Raw genomic sequence first — 22,848 nt, 5'->3', positions numbered from 1 at the left:
GTCTAGTGCTAACGTCACTAAAATGGCGGCCACGCGCTTTAGCAATTTGCGGAACTAATACCTAGTCACGCGATATAAAAATGACGTGAAAGGTTAGCTTCAAAACTGTTATTATTTTGATTAGGTGTTATTATGCGATAGAAACATGGTTATTAAAATTATAATGCATGTATAATCGGTGCTTCGGTGTTTAAACTTTTTAAGTACCTTTATGGTTTTTCAACACGATCAGAATTCTGTACCTAGTGGCTTTTGGTACAGTGGATAATATTAATAAGATAGATAGGTACATAATTTATATTCAGTGTATCTATTGCGAATTATGGAGAGTGCAAAATACCTGTACTGTGTTAATAAAAAGAATTCTGCCTCAGCTCTTTAGGAAAATGGACGAGCTTGGCATTAACATCACGTAAGCGTAAATAAGATCAACAGCGGACGGTTTCAATAAAAACATAACGAGGTCTGACTGTGTAAAATGAAAGATTTATCCCTTTGGCCGCGACAAGGGTACGGGTTCTGTATATAAATTCACACCAATCTATTGAAAGTCGGGACCCGTTCTAGCAGAGTGTTTTTAAAGAAATCTCTTCGGTATTCCGGGAAAAAAGTACGGAATGGGACACAACGAGGACATGAAATGGGGTCGTTTAAGATCCCATTCCCGGCTAAGTACCCTTTGACAGGAAATGCTTTTAACGCAAGCAATACATTAGATAGCTATCTAAGCCATGTTGTAGGGAGGTTGTTCAGATTTGTAAATCGGGTTGCCCTATTGCAATCGTCAACTTTTATATAGCGGCTTTATTCTTTTATTCGTTTCTGTATAGGCTGTGGTGGCGCTCTTTAGGGAAGGTCTATGTCCAACAGTGGACGTCCACAGGCTGATGATGATGATCGTTTTAAATATACTGTTTCACTGAGATGAGCCATGAGTTAGGCCATGAGTTGCAAGAGGGTGGTAGGTCGTGAAAATAGGCAGTTTCACACGCAACCCCACGAGCCGTTTCATTCAACCGGTACATCCTATCTTGTGCCTAAAGACGATAGTCTTTAACCAGTGTGTCCATCCCGTCCTCACCTATGGTGCTGAAATGTGGACACTGATAAACGACCTTGTTCATAAATTATTAGCAAAGCCAAAACTATTAGCAAGCTGAAGGGCATGGCAGATTATGCCTGTCGTAGAGGTGATGGCCGTTGGAGCCGGAAAGTCCTTGAGTGGAGACCGCGTTTATGCAAGCGTAGTGTGGGACGCCTTCCAGCACGATGGACCGACTATATAGAGGCTGGAGGTACGTGGCTGGATTAGGAAGGCTGAGGACCGGGTGTGGTGGCGCTCTTTAGGGAAGGCCTATGTTCAACAGTGGACATCCACAGGCTGATGATGATGATGGTACATTCTAAGAACACCTATAATTATATAAAAACTATATTTTTAAAGATCTTCGCTACAGACTCGACGCTAACTCCACTTCAACTCTACTTACAGTAATGGATGCAAATCTGAACTTTACATTGTTTTTCTCACGGTGAAATTTTTTACTAAAAGACAACGTACAACGTGGGTCCTATGAATAGGACATGCTCTTATTAAATACCAATTAAGTTATGTTGACAATTATGTGGGTAATTTGTACGCATTGTTTCTTCTACATACATGCAAATTATGGATCCAGTTCCAATCTACGGTGTATCTACTTGTCGGCAGAGAGCTCTAGGATCGTCGTATTTCCTTCTATTGGGCGTTTATCTACAGGGTTATCATGTTGGCTTAATAGGAACGCGGGATACGATTCTACACAAGTACACAAGTCGTTTCTCTTACCATCTTCAAACCATATTGTTTTTCTTACGTGTCCATGGTAACCCAGATTGTGTCATAATGCGTAGACTCGATCAACGCCACTAGACAACGTTTGCGTCCCGATTACTGCCGAGTATCTCCGACACTCCTGTTCTTAGCAGCACACGCCCTCGTGTGAAGTACATCAGCTGCAGTTACTCTGAGAAGAAATAAAACAACCAAAGAGTAGCTATTTAAACACTTACACACGAGTACTTGATTCCTCGGCCAATTCTGACTTCAACTTCAATAGAGAAAATCTAAGAATTATTAAAATCATTATCGCCAGTTATCTCAAATATCTAGAAACCATTTAACTGAGCTACAGTTTATTTCGCATTATTGTTCATAAACAAAACAAATAGGTTCTCAATCATTTTTTTTTTACCACAGCCATGTATCAGTCGTTTACTTTAAAAATCAAAAATAATTCAACCAAAAAATGTATTCTGAAAACACTCGAGTCAACACTCCTATCGGCCCGGCTCCCACAGCCAACGAGCAATTGTAATTGCCCACGCACATCCATCCCCCGTGGATTGCGGTTTCACTCTCTCATCCATCACAGTGGATCAACGAGCAATTGTAATTGCCCACGCACATCCATCCCCCGTGGATTGCGGTTTCACTCTCTCATCCATCACAGTGGATCAACGAGCAATTGTAATTGCCCACGCACATCCATCCCCCGTGGATTGCGGTTTCACTCTCTCATCCATCACAGTGGATCAACGAGCAATTGTAATTGCCCACGCACATCCATCCCCCGTGGATTGCGGTTTCACTCTCTCATCCATCACAGTGGATCAACGAGCAATTGTAATTGCCCACGCACATCCATCCCCCGTGGATTGCGGTTTCACTCTCACATCCATCACAGTGGATCATCCGTGTGCATCTCCTATACACACGCGCACCTGTCTGCGCTACGGTCTCTCAAGACCCCGACCTCCACCAGAGCTAAACGCGCATCGCGCGCCCACGGACTCTCAAGTTGCCCCAAGAGACACCGATTTCTACCGGGCTGCGACTACGTAATTACTACTGGCACGGTCAAACTTCATATGGCCGATAGAGTCTCTACTCGAGCTGTTACTGATCACCTTACTCATCATCATGATCATCAATTACATTGTTTACGTCACTTCGAGTGGTACATGACCTACTGGCATTTTTTTAAATTTATCATGTGCATATTTTGTAACTTCTATTTAAATTTAGAGCTTTTAACGTATAACGGTCACGTACACAACATAAAATCCATTCCGTAGGTACTGAACATTCGTGTTTGACCAATAGCAGCCACAGAAACCACATTATTAACACATTCAGCGTTAAACTTGAATGTAAAACTTTATTTAAACAACGAGCACTCAGCACAGGAATCTTAAGAAAATGCATTTACATCACCTTTATGTTCCAATATGCCTAAAATTGGTTGTACGACGCAGACATCTACGTGTCGCTCACCAGCTGCCCTCGTCGCGCTCGTCCCGCAAAGGAATATTAGTTGTAAACGCCATAGCTCGGATCCTCGTAGTTTGAATAAATTATTTTGATTTTGATTTCATACGTCATAATCGTTCGTCGTGCATGATCTTGAATCCGTGCCTTTGGTTTGGTTTTAGGTTATTGTAAGGTGGCAATCCGTTCACGCATGTTTTCGTTCTGTTGTTCAAACAGTGTATGCCAATTATCATTACCGTTCCCGTTGTTCCCGGTCTGTGCCAACACTGATCCCGCTTCTGATGTCGGCAGAGAGCTCTAGGATCGTCGTATTTCCTTCTATTGGGCGTTTATCTACAGGGTTATCATGTTGGCTTAATAGGAACGCGGGATACGATTCTGCACAAGTACACAAGTCGTTTCTCTTACCATCTTCAAACCATATTGTTTTTCTTACGTGTCCATGGTAACCCAGATTGTGTCATAATGCGTAGACTCGATCAACGCCACTAGACAACGTTTGCGTCCCGATTACTGCCGAGTATCTCCGACATACTTAACTTAGATTAGCTTAGGATCATTCAAGAGGTGGTTACACAACTCCTCAAAGGCTTCGTATTGGCGGTCCCTCAGGCATAGTGCGTTTGTAGTTGTGGTAATTACTTAGCATCTAGTGGCACCGGGTTTATCACATTGAGTGAATTACGAGCTTATAATTGTAAATTGTAAAATCAAAACTCAAGGCATTTAAATTCAAATTGGGTACGATTCTACACTTTTTGATTGTCAATTGTGGAATTTGCAAGATACCTACACTAGCGGCACGCTATGATGGCCGGTTTGACACATTACAATAGTGATGTGGAATGTCAATTTATTCTCGAACAAAAAACAATTAAGTTTTGTTTTTGTACCTGATTAAATAGGTTTAATAAAACAAAAATGTATATGTTTATTTAATTTATTTGAACGAACTGAATATTTGAACGAAAATGAATATACATACTTTATATGCACACAAGAAACATATGAATACAAAAGATACCGAAAAAGGTGCCACAAAAGGCCATAATTAATCAGATTCGTCCATACTACTATTTTCACTGTCGTCACTGCTATCATCACATACATTAATAATTATATGTTCGTTTTCTATAATATTATCTATTTTCACATCTCTTTCATAATCTTCCCTTATTAATTTAACAGTTCTATTCACAACCTTTTCCCAGTCTCCTTTAGTCACATGTTCACAAGCTTCTTCTAATAATTTTAGCATTTTTTTTGTGGTAAATGGGGGTTCTGTATTGTGTCTTGCAGCATATCCCTTAATTTGAGCCCACACCAACTCAATCGCATTATACTCACAATGGTAAGGCGGTAACCGTATAACTCTGTGCCCATGTTCTAATGCTATTTCGTCAATGACGTATCGGATCTTGGTTGGTTTGTTTTCTTTTAAAAGACGTACTAATTCCGCTTTTAACATATTCATGTTTGCATCTACGCCATTTTTACGAAGCCATGCGACGATATCAGCTTTCTTTTGGGATTGGGCAGGTGGCTTGTCAATTTGCATCGAGTGGTATGGGGCGTTGTCCATAATTATAATAGATGGTTCAGGGAGGCTACACAACATTGAGGTAAACCATTCAGTAAACTTTTCTCCATTCATGTCTTCATGATAGTCTCCAGTGGTTTTTGACGCAAAAGCCATGAGAGAACCTTCGACAAACCCGTTGATGGTTCCGGCGTGACAAATTATAAGTCGCGATCCTTTTCCTACAGGAACTTTGGAAGTAGATGCTGCTGTGTCATCGTTCCAAGAACGGCCTACAGTATGGTTAGCATTAAGCCATGTTTCATCCAAGAACACAACATTTTGCCAATTTTTGATTTCTTTCACTTGCCGTAAAAAAGTATACCTTGCCATCGCTATATCAAATCTTTCCATCAATATTTTGCGTTTGTTACATTTTTTGTATCGAAATCCAATGGTCTTCAAAATCTTCGTTAAAGAACTTTCCCCACCGAAGAATAATCCAGCTTCCTTCAGTGAATGCACCAACTTTTTTCTTGTTGGATACTCCTTCTGTAAATAGTAGCCGTAAACATGTCTTCGGATAGCATCGGCATCAAAGCTATCGATGCCTACGACTGGTTTTGCTCGTTTTCTCTTTTTTGGTGTGTGAAGTTTATTTTCTTCTGTGCCAGTCTCGCCATATTTTTTTTTAGTTATCCGTCTAACAGTTCGTTGTCCAATATTAAGCGCATCAGCTACGCGTTCAACCACTGACGTTATAGGTAAAATTGGCCCTCCATTTTGAGCTTCACGATCGAAATAGTTACGAAGGCGTATTAGGAACTCACGTGTCTGACTATTTAGAACAGTTCTCTGCGTACGTTCGGTCATATCGACGAAATCCACAACAAAGGGCTTGAACAGAGTCCAAATTAACGAGCAAGGGTCAACAGTAATGCAGTATCAATATTTGAAATCCAAAGCCAGGTCAAAACTATATCACAATCGCATTGCACTGACAGTTTATACTTTTCGAAGCAACGTCAATTCGAAACTGCTTTGTTTTGCATTGAGCATTGACGCGAGTTTGCCGGAGGTAGTAGTTGTGCTAGCCAGCGATCCTATGTGACGATCGTATTAGATTCCATTTTTAAAAATTTATTGATATTTTTTTGCGATTTCAGAGGTTTGTCCACATAGTGAAAATTGTTCATATTCACAAGTACATTCACCCCTTAAATGGTGCAAACTGATTTTTCTACACTTGTATACATTTAAGAAATCAATTTAATAAATAAATTTTGAGTCCTAAACCTAAAACTACATTCGATAAAATTTATGAATCTCTGCACATCACTATCGTCAATAAAGTAATACAATTATTTCCTTCAAAGTCGTTATCAATTAATACGGAACTTCATGAGCGGACAAACGTCAAACCGGCCATCATAGCGTGCCGCTAGTTTAATGATAAACTTAAATCTCTTGTTCTACGACAACGAGGGTTCGAGAAGAAGCCCACAACAAACTCAACAGGGTATTCTTTTAGACTATACAAGATTTATTTTATTATTGTGTTCTGATTCTTTTTTTTTTAATTATCAACAGCAAAAAACCACGAAGGTTTAAATGGAAATTAAAATTAATAAATTTTAAATTAAGTATACAAAATTTATTATATTGTGTTCTGATGGACAATACAATAGAATGTAGGAATTAAACAAGTCGAGATGATAATCGGGGAGGGAACGCCCCGCAGACCCGCACAGTCCCCGCGCTAATCCGGTGCGGGCGAGCACGGGTGACGTGCAGGTGTACGGGGCTTCCTCGCGCCTCATACCCCGATTGCCATCTCGACCTGTCGCGGACTATAGGCACTTGTTTACAAAACTACGTGTACAAAAGTCGGTTATTATTTCGATTCAGTTTTGATTTTGCAACGACTATGCAAAACGTCAAGTTGAAGCTGTCACGGGCAGAACCTATCTGCCTTTTAGCTCCTTTTAAAGGAATTTCGCAGATTTTTTCGTAAAATATACTGACTTCGCTTTTTACTTTTGATACCATAGGTATGATGCTTTGCTGGCATTGGATTCCATGTTCGCCAGCTACAATAATGTAATACTTATTATGGAAAAAATCACTAGGAAAACTTATAAATAATAATATGGTTTTGGTCGACTACGTCATTTGCAACTGGTTGTCGTGATAAATCGCTTGTTTCCGTGACGGATATACACGCAAATATATTTATAGGCACTTCATCATTTAAACCAGCACCGACTTCACTCGAGTGGAATTTTTGTCAATTCTTTGTGTGGTGGCAAAAAAAAACCTACATGTAAAACCATGTAATGACGTAGTGTTGGCAACACAGCAATCTGTCATCTGTCACTAGTCAGTGGACGTGTGACAGGGATTTTTGTAATGAGCTCAGAACAAGGACTATTTAGAAGTAGCCCTATAATTGTGACACTTACCTACTGTTAGAGCGAGATAGCTAAATGCATTTAAGCTCTTATTAGAACGTGACAAAATGATTATGTTTTGTCCTTATCACCGTGGCCACTATTTTTTTGTTTGCCAAAGCCCAAAATGTATTTGTACGTGAGACTTTGGCAAACAACGCGAAGTGAGGTTAGGTTGATTCAAGTATTTTAAAGAAATAATTAAATTGTTTTGTTTTTTGTTTTGAAGTTATTGTGCATTCGTGGGTTGCAGTATTATACTAGGCTACAATAGCCGAAGCGAACGTAAAATAGACGGAATAACATTTCACAAGTAAGTAGGTACCTCTGCTTGAGCGAGAGGGACTGAGGGGGCCACGCTAGTTGCATATCTGGACATATCTGTGGTAATGAGTCATGAGGAAAGATTGAATTAGTGAATCTAGTTATTAATAAATAAGGTCTTATTTCATTGGTGTACATTCGGTTTTAATCGGAGTTAGTTTGGGCTTTTCTTCGCAAACGAATTTTACCGATTCGACTTATATAAGTGGTAGTAGGTACTTTTATGTGTAATGTTCGAAGGAAGACAGTGTTTAATATTATTTTCACACAGTTAACAACGTATGCGTAAATTAACAGGACCGCCATTTGTTTCGGGTGACAGTATACGGGCCTCCCCCTTTTCTTAATAACGTCAGAGTTTACTTAGACAACAGACTTGAAATTAAATGTTTGTCGAATACAAATATTGCTTTACTAGTTGTGTAGTAGGTAGTTACCTACATATAATGTAAGGAAGAGAAAAACATAAATTCACCGATTTAACCCATTTCTTATTTTATTTTATTTATTTATTTGTAATCAACAGCTTTTCAACCATGGTAGGTAATCGGTCTTATGCTATCTTCTTCATATGAAAGCTTCATGCCATCACCGGCTCACTACTGAGTACAGTTCGCCTCTCAGTATGAAAAGGGTTTGGCCATAGTCCACCACACTGGCCAAGTGCGGATTGGCAGACGTAAGATACGTGGTGCAGTCAAGGGCTAACTTTCATCTGAATAAAAAAAAAAATCTTATGAAATACTTATTCGGTTTTGGGTCACCGTTCTTACACCAAATACCAAAATTTTAGGATTGTACCTAACTCAGTTCGTCTACAAGTTATAGATCATGCGGACAGACAGACAGACAGCAGAGTAACATTAATAGGGTTTCATCCTTTGATTACGGAACCCTAAAACGACTGATAAGCCTAGCGGTTAGGACGTCCGCCTTCTAATATTATGTTATGATGTTATGTGCGTTTTAATTAATTAAATATCACTTGCATTAAACGGTAAAGGAAAACATCGTGAGGAAACCTACATGCCTGAGAGTTCTCCATAATGTTCTCAAAGGTGTGTGAAGTCTACCAATCCGCACATGGCCAGCGTGGTAGACTATGGCCAAAACCCTTCTCACTCTGAGAGGAGACCCGTGCTCTGTACTGAGCCGGTGATGGGTTGATGATGATGAAAACGACTGATTATATCGACGTACAGCTCAAACACCACTAAGAAAGCGTTTGCGAAGTTTCAAATGGAAAATCTAAATCCACGCGGACGGAGTCGCGAAAGAGCCAGTATTGAATAACCATTAGCTTAATATAGTTTATGATAATCATGTAAAAGGGCCACACTGTTTAATATTTAAACACAGTTACCTAATGACATGCGTTAATTTAACTTTGGGTGTGATTTATTTCGCGCGTCAGGGTGGGGGACAGGCTACCTTTTCTTAATGAGTCGGTTACAATTTATACGGAAAATAGACCGGAATGAATAAATATTAATTAGAATGAATGAAATGGAAGGTTAAACCAGTTTGATATGCCCAACCAGACAGGCCTTATTTTTAGGGTTCCGTACCTCAAAAGGAAAAAAGGAACCCTTATAGGATCACTTTGTTGTCTGTCTGTCTATCTGTCTGTCAGTCTGTCTGTCCGTCTGTACGTCTATCCGTCGTGTTTGACAAGAAAACCTATAGGATACTTCCCGTTGACCTAGAATCATAAAATTTGGTAGATAGGTAGGTCTTATGGCACAAGTAAAGAAATAAATCCGAAAACCGCGAATTTGTGGTTACGTCACAAAAAAAACTAAAATGTGTTCACTTTTTTTTTGACAGCATTCTCTCTCAACATTTTAATTACAGATCAGATGCCGCTGTTGACGTTATCTTGCAGTGTTGCACATCAAAATGTTAAAATATCCCCCTTTGTGTGCGAGTCGGACTCGTACTTGGTCGGTCTTTGAACTATGAGCCTTTATTGCAACTTGAGCTTCGCAGTCCGTTGAGCTGTGTTGGTAACCCTAGGCTAAATTATTGCTATCTAATAAAATAAAATGTTTAAAAATAATAATAAGTAGGTAATCAATACCTCTACGAAGTTATTCGTAGATAGTATTATTTACCATTGAAAATTATGAGTACTTTTGAAGCCAATATAATAATAACTATGCAAATTTTTAGACGTAAATATTTAGCTAGGAACGCTGTTTCATAACGAGAAGCCGAATCGAAGCACTTGAACGATCTCAATTTTCAATAATGTCGGCCATTTTTTTCATCTTCAAATGGTTTTCATTACGGCTCGCCGTGATTCCCGGGAGCTTTCCGCGCCATTGGACGGTGACGTCGCAAACACATTCCTAGCTGGAGTATCATTGGGCGGGAAAACATACGGGAGCTAATTTTTAACAGACACTAATTTAAGCGTGGCGCTGAAACGTGGACACTGACAGTGGGCCTTGTCCACAAGTTCAAAGTCGCTCAGCGGGCTATGGAGCGGGCTATGTTGGGTATCTCTCTGAGGGACAAAATCCGTAACGAGGAAATCCGTAGGAGAACCAGAGTGACCGACATAGCCCAACGAATAGCCCGCTGAAGTGGCAGTGGGCAGGCCACGTCCGCCGCAGAACCGATGGCCTATAGGGCAGACGTATTCTGGAGTGGAGACCGCGTATCAGCAAGCGCAGTGTGGGACGACCTCCAACCCGCTGGACTGACGACCTTTAAGAAGATAGCGGGAAGTGGGTAGATGAGGAAGGCGGAGGATCATGGGTGGTGGCGTGCTCTTGGGAAGGCCTATGTCCAGCAGTGGACGCAAACAGGCTGATTGATTGATTGACTATTGTAAGTCAGAAGAGCATTTTTTTTTTAAATTCAAACTAAGGGATGATTTTTTATGCCAACATGTGACGGGCACGAGCCGTGCCACATACGAGGCTCGGATGAGGCACGTATGCAAACCATCACAAACATACATATAGCCCCAAAGAAGAAGAAGTATGGTGAAACGATATCTATCCTTAGCATTTGCTTAATTGATGAGAACTCACAATAATTATTATTCATGACAGTCTTGCACTTTAATATTCCACTTAGTACTTATGTAATAAGTTAATAACCCTATACTATACCTATCTATTCATACAGGTTGGAGTTGATACATGCTTGCAGAGAAAGGGCTATTTTCATACAATTTACGGGAAGTTGATTAAACATGCTAAGATTGCAATTTCCGTATGCAATCTATCCGGACGTTGGGCGTTCGGAAATAAGGTCTTAATAAAACCTAGGCTTGCTAGACAGTTGAAATATAGGGCATGTTTGATGTGATTAAGATTGTTAATTTCCTTAAAAGACGAGATTATATTATTATTATGCATTTCGGAAACAGCAGATTTGTTGAACGGACGTTATCTGTGAGAAATTTAAACTGTGTGACCCATATTAGGACGTAATTTCTTGCATTCCGAAAGCTTATTTTGCTTTTGTTTTTGGTTAGGTTTGCCCTTTGGCAACTCTTTAGTTACATACTTTTGTTTTATATAGCTGTGACTAAAAATAATGAACTCAAACTGTGCCATAGATAAGTAAAATCGGTGAATTAAGGTTATGTAAGCGATTTATTAAATAAAACTCTCACAGCCGCACTCACACTTAAAGCATTAATTAGTAGTATGGATAAGAAATGCCTTAAGTAACGATTAAGCAAGTCTGAGTGCGGCTGTTAGGTACAAATATGCAAGTCACAACAACACCATTTAACATAGGACTTGTCGGCAATTTGTATAAAATTACCTAATAAATTAGTAAATTCATGTGCGTTCGCGCATCATTCATCCGATTGAGTTTATACAGTTATTATCTATTATTGGTAGCTGTGGTGTGAAAGTTTCTGACGTGGTAGGTAGTACGTACCTACGTACCATCAACTTAGCAGGTAGGTGGCTCGTTTAAGCAAATAATAAAAATTAAAGAGCCTATAAAACGCATGCCGAACTTTAGCTAGTTACCCAGTGGACCTATAACAATAAAATTAAAAATGACCTACTATATTATTGATTTCGATGTTTTAGCAATGTGAGACTGTCTTTATATTATCCGATCCGATATTTCCAGAGAGAATGCTATACTAACTGAATTTTGCGGATAGGGTATAGAGTGGTATAGACAGATGGGCGTGAGATTAAATAGCCGAATAAATCGAGTGATCATCGCTTCAGAAACTGACTAGCTCGAACAACTATCGCTCAAGCAATTCACATTTCACACATTTAACTTATACCAATATCGGATCGGTTAGTATGAAAACGCTCTAACCCCCACAGCGTTGCCGAACGTGATAACAATCTATATATCCCGGATGCGACCCATTCGTTCGACGGACGTTATCTCGCGCGTCGTGCCTGCACGCTTGTCACATGAAACGTAGGAGGGATCATTTGTACCTGTACCACGCGACGGAGGGTTAATTTTGAATTAAAATTTCCTGCCTCCGTACCTATATCGTAGTTTATACGTGTCATAGTTACGTGTATTAAATCGGTCTCGTTTTTGTTTTAAGAAGTAAGTAGAAAGTTTTAAAACTGTTTGCTTACCGTGATTTTATGGTAATTATATTAATTTAGTGTGTAACAATGGGGCTGGCAATTGGCATATAGGTCTCCTATAAAAGTCTTTTGAAAATATCAGATCCATACTTAATATTATAAATGCGAAAGTGTGTCTGTCTGTCTGTCGGTCTACTAGCTTTTCACGTCCTATCCATTTAACCGATTTTGATGAAATTTGGTATAGAGGCAGCTTGCATCCCGGAAAAGGACATAAGCTACTTTTGATGCCGAAAAACCAAAGAGTTAGCCGACAAAAGTACGCTTTTGTCAGTGAACCTGAACTGTTTTTATTAAGTAAGTATTAGGAGCCCGCGACTTCGTCCACGTGGATTTAGGTTTTCAAAAATCCTGTGGGAACTCTTTAAATTTCCTATGCCTATGCCCTTCCCCGGGATGGCAAACTATCCCTGTACCAAATTTCGTCAAAATCGGTTGAACGGTTGAGCCGTGAAAAGCTAGCAGACAGACAGACAGACACACTTTCGCATTTATAATATGTATTATAGTATGGATAAAACTTCAGTAAAAGAAAACGATTTACATTTAAAAAAACTATTAAAAAAAACCTTAATCTATTTGATTTGTTCCACGATAGAGCTCAATATTTTCACAAATAAATGTTCTAAGTACAAATAAAACGTTCAAGTGACTCTTCGTAAACTTAAGTAATTATTTGCACTTAGTCGAAAGCATTTCTATTTTCTAAGAAAGTCCATAAGTAACTATACAAACGAGGATGCCATACAATTTTATATGCTGAAGCCTTTATTTTTAACTAGTGACCCGCCCCGGCTTCGCGCGGGTGTAATGTAGATAGTAGATACTAATGTGGTGTCAATGTAGTTATTTTGATATTTCAAAAGAATAAGGGATGATTTATGCCAACACGTTTCGGGCGCAGGCCGTGCCACGTCAAAATGATTGTGAATCATTTTCATTTGGAGCAGTTCATGTTTCACCGTGTGACGTCTGTGCACGGACAGAAACGGTGAAGCATAAACTGCTGCATATAAAATGTTCGTGATGTTTTGAATGCGTGCCTCGTCCGCGCCTATCACTTGCTTTAACGTTGAAGGAAAACGTCGTGAGGAAACCTGCATGCCTGAGAGTTCTCCATAATGTTCTCAAAGGTGTGTGAAGTCTACCAATCTGCACATGGCCATGCGTGGTAGACTATGGCCAAACCCTTCTCACTCTGAGAGGAGACCCGTGTTCAGCAGTGAGCCGGCGATGGGTTGATCATGATGATTATGATGATATGTAAGCTATCACCATTCCAAATTTCAGCCAAATCAGTCCAGTAGTTTTTGCGTGAAAGCGCAACAAACAAACACGCATACAAATTTTCTGCTTTATAATATTAGCGTGATATTTTCTAAAAGCACGCCATCTAATCTACTGCATGCGAGTGTTTCCTGTCAAAGAGTACTTAGCCTGGAATGGGATCTCATCGACCTCATTTTATGTCTCCGCTCTGACCCATTCGCTTTATTTTTCCGGGGAGCAACAAAGCGGTTTCTTTTGAAAACACTCCACAGTTCGGGGTCTCGACTTTCAATAGAGTGGTATGAATTTATTTATACAGCTTGTACCCTTGTCGCGACTGAAGGGATAAATCTTTTATTTTGCACCGTCAGACCACAGAGCTAGGACACAGTATAAGGTAATAAGACCCAGTAGTCCGACACTTTTGATCTCGTGGTCGTGTATATATTATATCATCATAAACAACCTCGTTTAATAAACGTTTTAATCTCTTATTTTTGAACGCAACCGAATAAAAAGGTAGATTGGAAAAGTTTTTTCTTTCGAAAGTGTAATTAAACTTGTTAGAGGCAATTTCCTGTTTACTTCCCGTACGTGTAGACAAGGCATGAAACAAACGTTGATTTATTTTGACACCTAAATTTCTTAGCCGACTGTGGTGAAGTCCAAAAGTAAGGTTATGTGTTTGACCTGTATGATGAATGAAGAATGAAGAAATGAAGATGCAGTGCACAAACTGCAGTCGGGGTTGTTGTGAAGACATTTTAAATTACTTGTTTATTTCTGAGGGAATAATTTTATTCTTAAAACTAGCTCATGCTCGCGGCTTCGTCCGCGTGGACTGCATAAATTTCAACCCCGTATCTCCCTTAGGGGTTGAATTTTCAAAAACCACTAGGAGAACAGACGAATAATAAATATTATAATATAATTAAGCACTACTTATCAAAAAAAAATGTTTCAAATTAAAAAAAACGAAGAAATATTATAAAATCGTTTATTTCAGTAGCGTATTACAAGTGTTGCTAAATTAATATTTATTAGGATATTTTCAAATAATTTATGGAATGTTTTTCAAACATGTCATAAATTATAAGTAAGTATTTTATTATAGCTCAACATATTCATAATCCTCTGTTTCATTAAAGAAGTTTTCTTTAAACTTATTATTGAAATAATCAGTTATCATAGTCCAAACGTTCATAGAATACCACACTATAACACCCATAGAAAATATCAAACGAACTACAACACTTAACATGGTTAATAATGTGCCTTAAAAGGTAAAAATAATCTCTAAAATATAATCGAGATTATTTATGTTTTCATTACCTATAAACATTTCATTAAATAGTGTACATAATATTTTAAAGATATAGGTACTTAGGTACATACTTATATTATTTAGAAAGAATAAAATTCAATAATCATAGAATATACTTATGTACAAAAATGAGAATAGGTACAGTAAAGTAGACCAGTTTTCCTCCTAATTTTGACCTTATTCAAGCTTTCAAGTATATATTGCGTAAAAGTGGACCGATTTTGCTAAAAGTTGGAATAATATTTAAGTCCTAAATTCGTTCCAATTATCAAAGTTTTTTCCATCGGTGCAATGGTTGTTGGACGAAAAACTTTTACATTTTATTATAATAGCGATTATCATAATATAACAATAGGATTTCTATCCTACTATCACGTCACGGTACGATCACGGTTATTCTAAGAAGAAAAAAAATTTAAATACTGATTCGAAGACATGTCTTATATATTTTACGCCACAATTAACAATATAAGACAATACAAATGGTACTTAGTACGTGAAACCTTGGGCTGACCTTATAAAAATGGTCCCGGGAAAATTGATTCTGTTCAGCAAAATATAGAAGTAGCATGATATTTTTATTATATAACATTTGCTTGCTTATCTTTTTATTCTATATTTATTTTATTTAAAGTACTAAGTATTACTTAAGAACATAATATATATTCCTCATTAAATATTATATTCGTATAAATTTAAGTTATAAAATAAATTAAAATTCTTACATATAATGTACTTAGCTAGAAGCTACCAGTTAGCTAATCGATTTATGAGGAAGTATTCAAAGTGTTTTCAGTATTAAAGCGGTGCATCTGATTGATACCTGTAATAAACAAAACAATATAAAAAAGTAGGCAAAAGTTAGAGCTGCGTGCGCGGGATTGAACCTCCGACCTCCCGAATAGTAGGGCTAAGGCTCTCTGTGCACGGTATGGCATGACTATGGATGTTTATGTTATGAAGATTTTTGGTAATAGAAGTTGATATTATTTTACCTACCTCTTTAGAACCTTTTCTCCTTGTAGTAGTGTTGATATGTTTATGCCTTTATATTCTTGTAATGAAACTAATCGTCTATGCCATAAATAGCATCCGATATGATTTCATACATCAGTTGCATATGAGGGTAGGCGAGGGTAGTCAGCAGAACAATGGTGTTGGCTATAACGAACAGTTTCATATTCTCCACGCCTTCTTCCGATCTGAAATTTAGAAGATTTTCTTTCCTAGGGTTCCGTACCCGAAGGCTGCCAACGGGACCCTATTACTAAGCTTCCAATGTGCGTCCGTCTGTCTGTCCATCTGCCTGTCTGTTGGCAATCTTCGGGTACGGGTTTCAAAATAATAATGTTAATTTTAAGTGTTTAGTAAGCATTTTTCAAACCCGCAATGTATAGCGTGCAAAACTCGGGTCAATGCCCCACCTATGACGCGGCATTGACTCCGAGTGGTCTACTCACGTAACGTTCGTTGACCTCTAGCGTCAGTCAGATGTTTTATTTGCAATTTTTGAACTTTTACAAAATGTAGGATTTTTTTCGCGTTTTTTTTGTGGTATCATATCAGTAATCATCAGTACTAACCTGTCTTCGTTTTAGCGAGCGTTCTGGTTACACCCTGTATTTGTCAGATTTTCATGGATATTTTTCGAAAATTTATAGTACCTGAGCCAACCTCCGAATCCTTGGTCATCTTCCTCTATTGAATCGAGTTTCGGTGGCGCGGTTTCCGTTTTAGATTGACTGATGGATTTCACTGATCGCTTTGCCGAGCCATTGTTGTGTCTTGGTTTCTTCATGCCTGAGTTTCTGAAATTATAAATAGCACCAGCTGATGCCCACGAATTCGTCCGCGTGGATTCATGTTTTTGGAATCCGGTGGGAACTTTTTAATTTTACGAGATAAAAAGTAGTCTATGTCACTCTCCAGCGGGTTGATTCGCTAAATCAGTGTCTAACATTGAAGAATAGCCACCGAGCTCATTTGACATTAAATGGTTCTACACTGCTGCTTCACTAAGTGACATTGAAATCATTTTTCATAGAAAATCTTCAATGGATTAAGAATAAATATCAAATGAGTTTGGTGGCTATCATTCTATTTAAAGGCCGGCACTTGTCTTACCGGTAAATGAAAACATCGCGAGGATATTATCTGCATGCCCGAGTGTTCTCCATAATGTCTTCAAAGGTGTGTGAAGTCTACCAATCTGCACCCCTATAGTTCATTCACATTAACAGCATTGGTTTTAATTACACCACTAAAAAGTGACAATCAAATCAAAAGCTCGGTACACACTAGAAACAAACCGCTGCGCGTCCTAATTAAATATCGGCGGATCCAATAACTCCACTAGCGTTCGGAACGCTAACGAACCGTATTCATTGGAGCCTCTCAAGCGTTGATACCAATGCACGCGTTTTAACTTCATTAGTAACTTAGTTATCAGAATTTTATGATTCCATAACAATTTCAATTCTTTTAAAACGAAAAACGTTTGGTATGGGTAGCTAAGTGGCAAAAAGTGAAACAAAAAACTTGACAACTCATTGATTGGACAGCGCAGCGTAATGTTGCCCATAATATGAGTGAGCGAGACAAAGTAAGCTTCGCTGTCGGGTGTCGCACGACACCTCACGGTTTTATTCTTATGTAAGTATTGCTATGGAACCACCAGTACATCCCCATGATATTGAGTTGAACAAAAATGCCATTTTTGTTCCACGCATTGACTAGTAGTTGGTTAGTGTGACCATTTTGTTACCACACCAAAGCCAGTGGCACTTACCAAGGGAGTCAATCAGTCAAAAAGTAAAAATAATAATTCAATAATTCGTCCTGAATTAATATCTACAATAATTTCTTAACTTTAGCATGTTCTTGCAACTTTCAAGTTGGATTCCACTTAGATATATATGTTTCAAAGAATTTTGTTGAATAACCTTAAAAATTGATCATTGGAAAACATACAGAAACTGAGAGAATATTATTATGTACAATATTGCTAGAACGCGCACTGCAAACTGAAGGAAACTTCACCACCTTCCCTAATCAAATAACGCTTGATCTAATATACCTGTGTACACTGAGAGCTGGTGAATTCTATCTTCAAAGTAGATGTCCGCCAGTAACAATTCTACCAATAAGGGGTTCAGGTTCAATAAACTATACCATACTAATACACTGTTCAGATTGCTTTGCGCAGATTTTGAAATAAATTTTACAATTTACTTGTCAATTTTTAATTATTACTATACATGTCAAATAAGAAGAAAGACACACTTTTACACATTTTTGATTTACTGAGAACTAATACTACTAATTTATACTAACTATGTTACTACACGAAATGTAAGCAATTATTATTGTTTATCTAAGAAATAATTTCTCAATCATCGAATAAATTTTAACTGACAAAATTAATTGATGTTTTGACTGTTATCCAATCCAAGATCTGTTAAAACTTTAAATTTATTCCTCAGGTAAATATTATTTGGCGATTGATAAGTATATCGATCTTAAGTAAAATAAAAATACTGTTATAAATTATTTTCTACATGCGTTTACCTGCGCTTACACTATAACTGGCGTTTGGAACGCTAATGAACCGCATTCACTGAAGCCTCTAAAGCGCTAATCAATACATATACTTACTGTGAGTTAACAGACTTATGATGTGGCATAGCTTGTTTACTACTTCTGGGCAAGTTGTTTGTATGGTTTCTTATGAGATACTTACCAATTGAATTGAAATCAAGTAACATAATAAATGGTTTAATAGTCCGTCCATATATTCAATCTATCTATAATTGATAAGTTATGTTGTCATTTGTCAAAAAAGACCACTAGTGCATTAGTCACTAATTAAGAAAATAGAATAGAAGCCATCTTTTGTTCAAATCAACTACTAGGACACAAGATTGCAAACATAAATTTAAAATTAATTCTGGAAAGCTACATTAAGTTTATCTTGAAGCGTCACAAACGTCAAGTCGTTGATTTTTTTAACTATCATAAATATGCTTCACTAGCTTATGCTCGCGACTTCGTCTGCGTGAACTATACAAATTTCAAACCCCTATTTCACCCCCCCAAGGGTTGAATTTTCATAAATCCTTTTATAGCGGATGTCTACGTCATAATAGCTATCTGTATGCCAAATTTCAGCCCGATCCATCCAGTAGTTTGAGCTGTGCGTTGATAGATCAATCAGTCAGTCAGTCACCTTTTCCTTTCATATACCTACTTATTTAGACTAGCTTATGCTCGCGACTTCGTTCTGCGTGGACTACATAAATTTCAAACCCCTATTTCACCCCCTTAAGGGTTGAATTTTAAAAAATCCTTTCATAGCGGATGTCTACGTCATAATAGCTATCTGCATGCCAAATTTCAGCCCGATCCATCCAGTAGTTTGAGCTGTGCGTTGATAGATCAAGTCAGTCAGTCACCTTTTCCTTTTATATATTTGGATTTGTTAAACGATTAATATTATTTTACACAAAGTAAGAGTATAGACCATGGCGTATCTCCTAATGAGGGAGAACATTTTGACCCATTTGTTGTTAAAACCTTTGCGTAAGGGATCGTCCGTGAAAAATATATCAAATACGATAACGACTTGTTGTTTCAGCAGGGTAATAAAATCGAGAAGTTTCCCGAATAAACCTTTCTGTAGCTAAAGATCACACCCACTGATAAATAATACTTTAGGAAGAAAATCAAGCCCTCTTTCTTCTTTTGACAACCTTCTAACAAATTAAATGGTGAAATTTAAAATTTCAAGTCCCTGTTTCGATTTCTAATAGGGCAAAATTATGAATTTATGATTGTCTGGTCTCGTGGGCTAGTTGCCAAAATATACTAAAACAAAAATTTACCATCATGCAATACGGTTTTTGACAACTACTTAGTCAAATCAGTAACTTTTTATCAAACGTCAAAACGCGCTCTTAGTAGGTATGCGATATTCTATGAAATACTGGAATATGTCGTCTCATCATAATGACGTACTTTTTTATTTCAATCGATAATTTAAAATGGTTATTACACTTAAAACTAACACAGGGCGTGGGTTTTACGTATTTTTGAAAACCCTTTATTTAATAATCTCTTAGTCAAATACCTAATTAAGCGTGATTTTTCCAAATCCATTTCAGGATAGCGCTTCTATCTTAGACTGCATCTTCACAAACCTACCCATCTCGTAAGATTGCAATCAAGCGCTCACTTAGGTACTATACATTAACATCATCGTCATCTCAAACCATCGCCGGTTCACGCCCCTTTCACACGGCAGTCCAGTTTTTTGCAGGAACCCGATTTCTGCAGGATCCCGTTTGATGGCGAATGTGTTTGTATGCTAGCGTTCACACGAGCATCCCGCATGCGGGATGCTCGCTAGCATATTATAAACACATTCGCCATCAAATGGGACCCTGCAGAGAACGGGATCCTGCAAAAAACTGGACTGCCGTGTGCAAGGGCTGTTACTAATGAACGTGAGTCTCCTGAGAAAAGTGCATTGATATTTGACATTCACTTGACGTACGTAGCTATACTTGGTGACACTCGCATAATATTACTGTCTCGATACGGAGATTAGTGCTTGTGTGTAAGTGCACCGAGGATTTATTAAGCTAAGAAACATCGATATGCATGACAAGATATGGTCAAGCGAACAAAATTTTTCACGGCTTAGAAACCAAATAAATCAGCGCCACCTCTTAGATACTAATGAACGACCCGTTTGAAATCCAGACGTCACTGAGGTTGCAATGGTGCATAAGCACCAATGAGTCGGTGCCATTTTGTTTGTTCAAGAACCCTGTCCATACGAAGTAATATATAAGTCAATCCTAAGAAAATATTTTAATCTTTTTATTCCATTTCAAAAATGTAAAATGTTGTAGAATATTGCTGCGGAACTTCAGGAGCACTGCACTGCATATTTAATAGACCGTAATCGTTGCCTCTGCATCGCAGATAAAAAACTAAAAATAACGCCGAGTCCCTCTTAATCCGTTTCGTAATTTATATTTTAAACAGCATCTTCATTAGACATTTTCTTAAGACTTCTTGAAGTATTTACATTAAAAATAATAAAAATATCGTTTCTTACTTTTTACTCACCCAGCTATGGTACGCAACAGGTTGAATCGGCGAGAGAACGCCCCGCACACCAGGACAGCCCCCGCGCTAACCCGGTGCGAGCGAGCGCTGGTGACGTGCGGGTGTGCGGGGCATCCCCTCGCCTCATACCGCGATTGCCATCTCAACCTATCGCTGACTATACATCTTCAAGATGGTAATATTTTCAAGCACGATCTTGGATACTCTATAAACTGATATGAAATATTTATTCACTTCATGTAGGACATCTTGATCCACTTTTATTCTGTTCCTTCCAAGTTCCAAATACGTACCTAGTACCTACCTACTTACGCTATATAGGTTATGTGTTTGCGGCACGATACAATACGGTACGGTAGGTGGGTACGACGTAAGATGGGTAGGTACGAAAGAAAGGCAAACTTATCATGGCAAACAAAAAAAATAAACACCGACTTTAATACACAAACACTAAAAATTAAAAAACAATTTAATTTATTACCGAATATATTATGTATACAAGATATATATATATAGTTCCATAATAATACTTTTTGGTGCCGGTGCCAATTAACTTTCTCGTGTTCGCTGCGCGAATCGTCTAGACTTCATATTTTTATGAGACTCCACAAAGGCACCTCATTGGCACTGACCCCAAAAAACATTATTATGGAACTATATCAACTCTTGTATACATAATATATTCGGTAATAAATTAAATTATTTTTTAATTTTTAGTGTTTGGGTATTGAAGTCGGTTTGTACTTTTTTTGTTTAAATTTTTTATTTCACAAATTTATTTTTAGTGGCCCCATGGTATTAAAATATGCTATGCCTGGTTAAAAATCTTCTGTTTACTAAGCTATTACACTGATCGCGAGCAATTTACTCATATCCGTTGAGGAGTTCCATTATCTATCTTCGAAGATGTTCATCAGATCTTCACCAAATTTATATGGGACCACATCAAAAGTATGCCCTTCAAACAAAAAAAGAATTTTCAAAATCGGTCCAGGCGTCTTCGAGTAATCGGGTAACATACATTAAAAAAAAAAGATTCCGACGAATTGAGAACCTCCTCCTTATTTGAAGTCGGTTAATAAACCCTGCTAATTGGCTTCTACCGCAACGCTAAAATAACTTTGAAGTAGGAAACCTTTTGAGGATTCTTTATCGATATTTTCCGCTGTAAATAATATTTGATTACCAAATCCTAAAAATAAACATCCAATCCAGTTGAATACCACAGTCGGTGTTTCTTTATTGTGCGCGATAATGATGTCAACACGGGCAACTGTGTTTGCTCGAAGGGTGAAAAAAATCAACCCCTGTTTACCTAGTCCCTACTCGAACCTTTTCTTCAATGTAGTAGCCGCATGTATGAGGTCATTTTTGGTTTAAGATTAGGACTAAAAGGGTATTTTATCATTTTTTATTTGTTGTTTTTAGGGTTCCGTACCTCAAAAGGAAAAACGGAACCCTTATAGGATCACTTTGTTGTCTGCCTGTCTGTCGGTCTGTCAAGAAACCTACAGGGTACTTCCCGTTGACCTAGAATAATGAAATTTGGCAAGTAGGTAGGTCTTGTAGCAGACATTCGGGGAAAAATCTGAAAAACGTGAATTTGTGGTTTCATCACACAAAAAAAAATTAAATTGTGGTCATGAACTAATAATTAGTATTTTCTTCTTCTTCTCCTTCTCTTAATATATGGCTTTTTCCAGTGCCATGTCAATTAGTATTTTCATTTTCGACGTAAGATAACTATATCAAGTGGGGTATCATATGAAAGGTCTTCACATGTGCATTCTAAAACAGATTTTTATTTATTTTTATGCATCGTATATAGCTTTCGAGTAATCGTGCAAAATGTAGAAAAAATACGACTGGAGTACGGAACCCGCATTGCGCGAGCCTGACTCGCACTTGGCCGGTTTTTA

The 22,848-nt window shown here is 37.9% G+C and overlaps 1 protein-coding gene and 1 long non-coding RNA gene across 2 annotated transcripts in view; both read right to left on the bottom strand.

Moving 5' to 3' along the window:
- Positions 1-22,848, bottom strand: part of LOC138402649 (uncharacterized) — a 305,836-nt gene that overhangs the window by 120,686 nt on the left and 162,302 nt on the right. Inside the window, exon 2 of the long non-coding RNA XR_011237008.1 lies at positions 4,103-6,273. This is a non-coding gene — a long non-coding RNA (uncharacterized lncRNA). The remainder of the gene's footprint in view (positions 1-4,102; positions 6,274-22,848) is intronic.
- On the bottom strand, positions 15,149-17,831 carry Xport-A (exit protein of rhodopsin and TRP A). Its single transcript, XM_069500106.1, has 4 exons — positions 17,586-17,831; positions 16,462-16,605; positions 15,797-15,999; positions 15,149-15,620 (listed from the first exon to the last, which is right to left on the bottom strand). The coding sequence occupies exons 2-3, from the start codon at positions 16,593-16,595 to the stop codon at positions 15,864-15,866; spliced, it is 270 nt and encodes an 89-aa protein (XP_069356207.1). The 5' UTR covers positions 16,596-16,605; positions 17,586-17,831; the 3' UTR covers positions 15,149-15,620; positions 15,797-15,863.

Source organism: Maniola hyperantus, chromosome 8 (genome assembly GCF_902806685.2).
Source record: "Maniola hyperantus chromosome 8, iAphHyp1.2, whole genome shotgun sequence".
Lineage (NCBI taxonomy): Eukaryota > Metazoa > Arthropoda > Insecta > Lepidoptera > Nymphalidae > Maniola > Maniola hyperantus.
Note: the sequence above shows the minus strand (reverse complement) of the source record. Positions and strands in the feature narration are given on the sequence as shown.

What these genes read in the sequence shown, in the direction of transcription:
- Xport-A (XM_069500106.1), bottom strand. Translation starts at nt 16,595, where the DNA reads ATGAAGAAACCAAGACACAACAATGGCTCGGCAAAGCGATCAGTGAAA. An exon ending in GGATTCGGAGGTTGGCTCAG is followed by an intron (nt 16,000 to 16,461) that starts GTACTATAAATT and finishes TCTAAATTTCAG; the next exon opens with ATCGGAAGAAGGCGTGGAGA.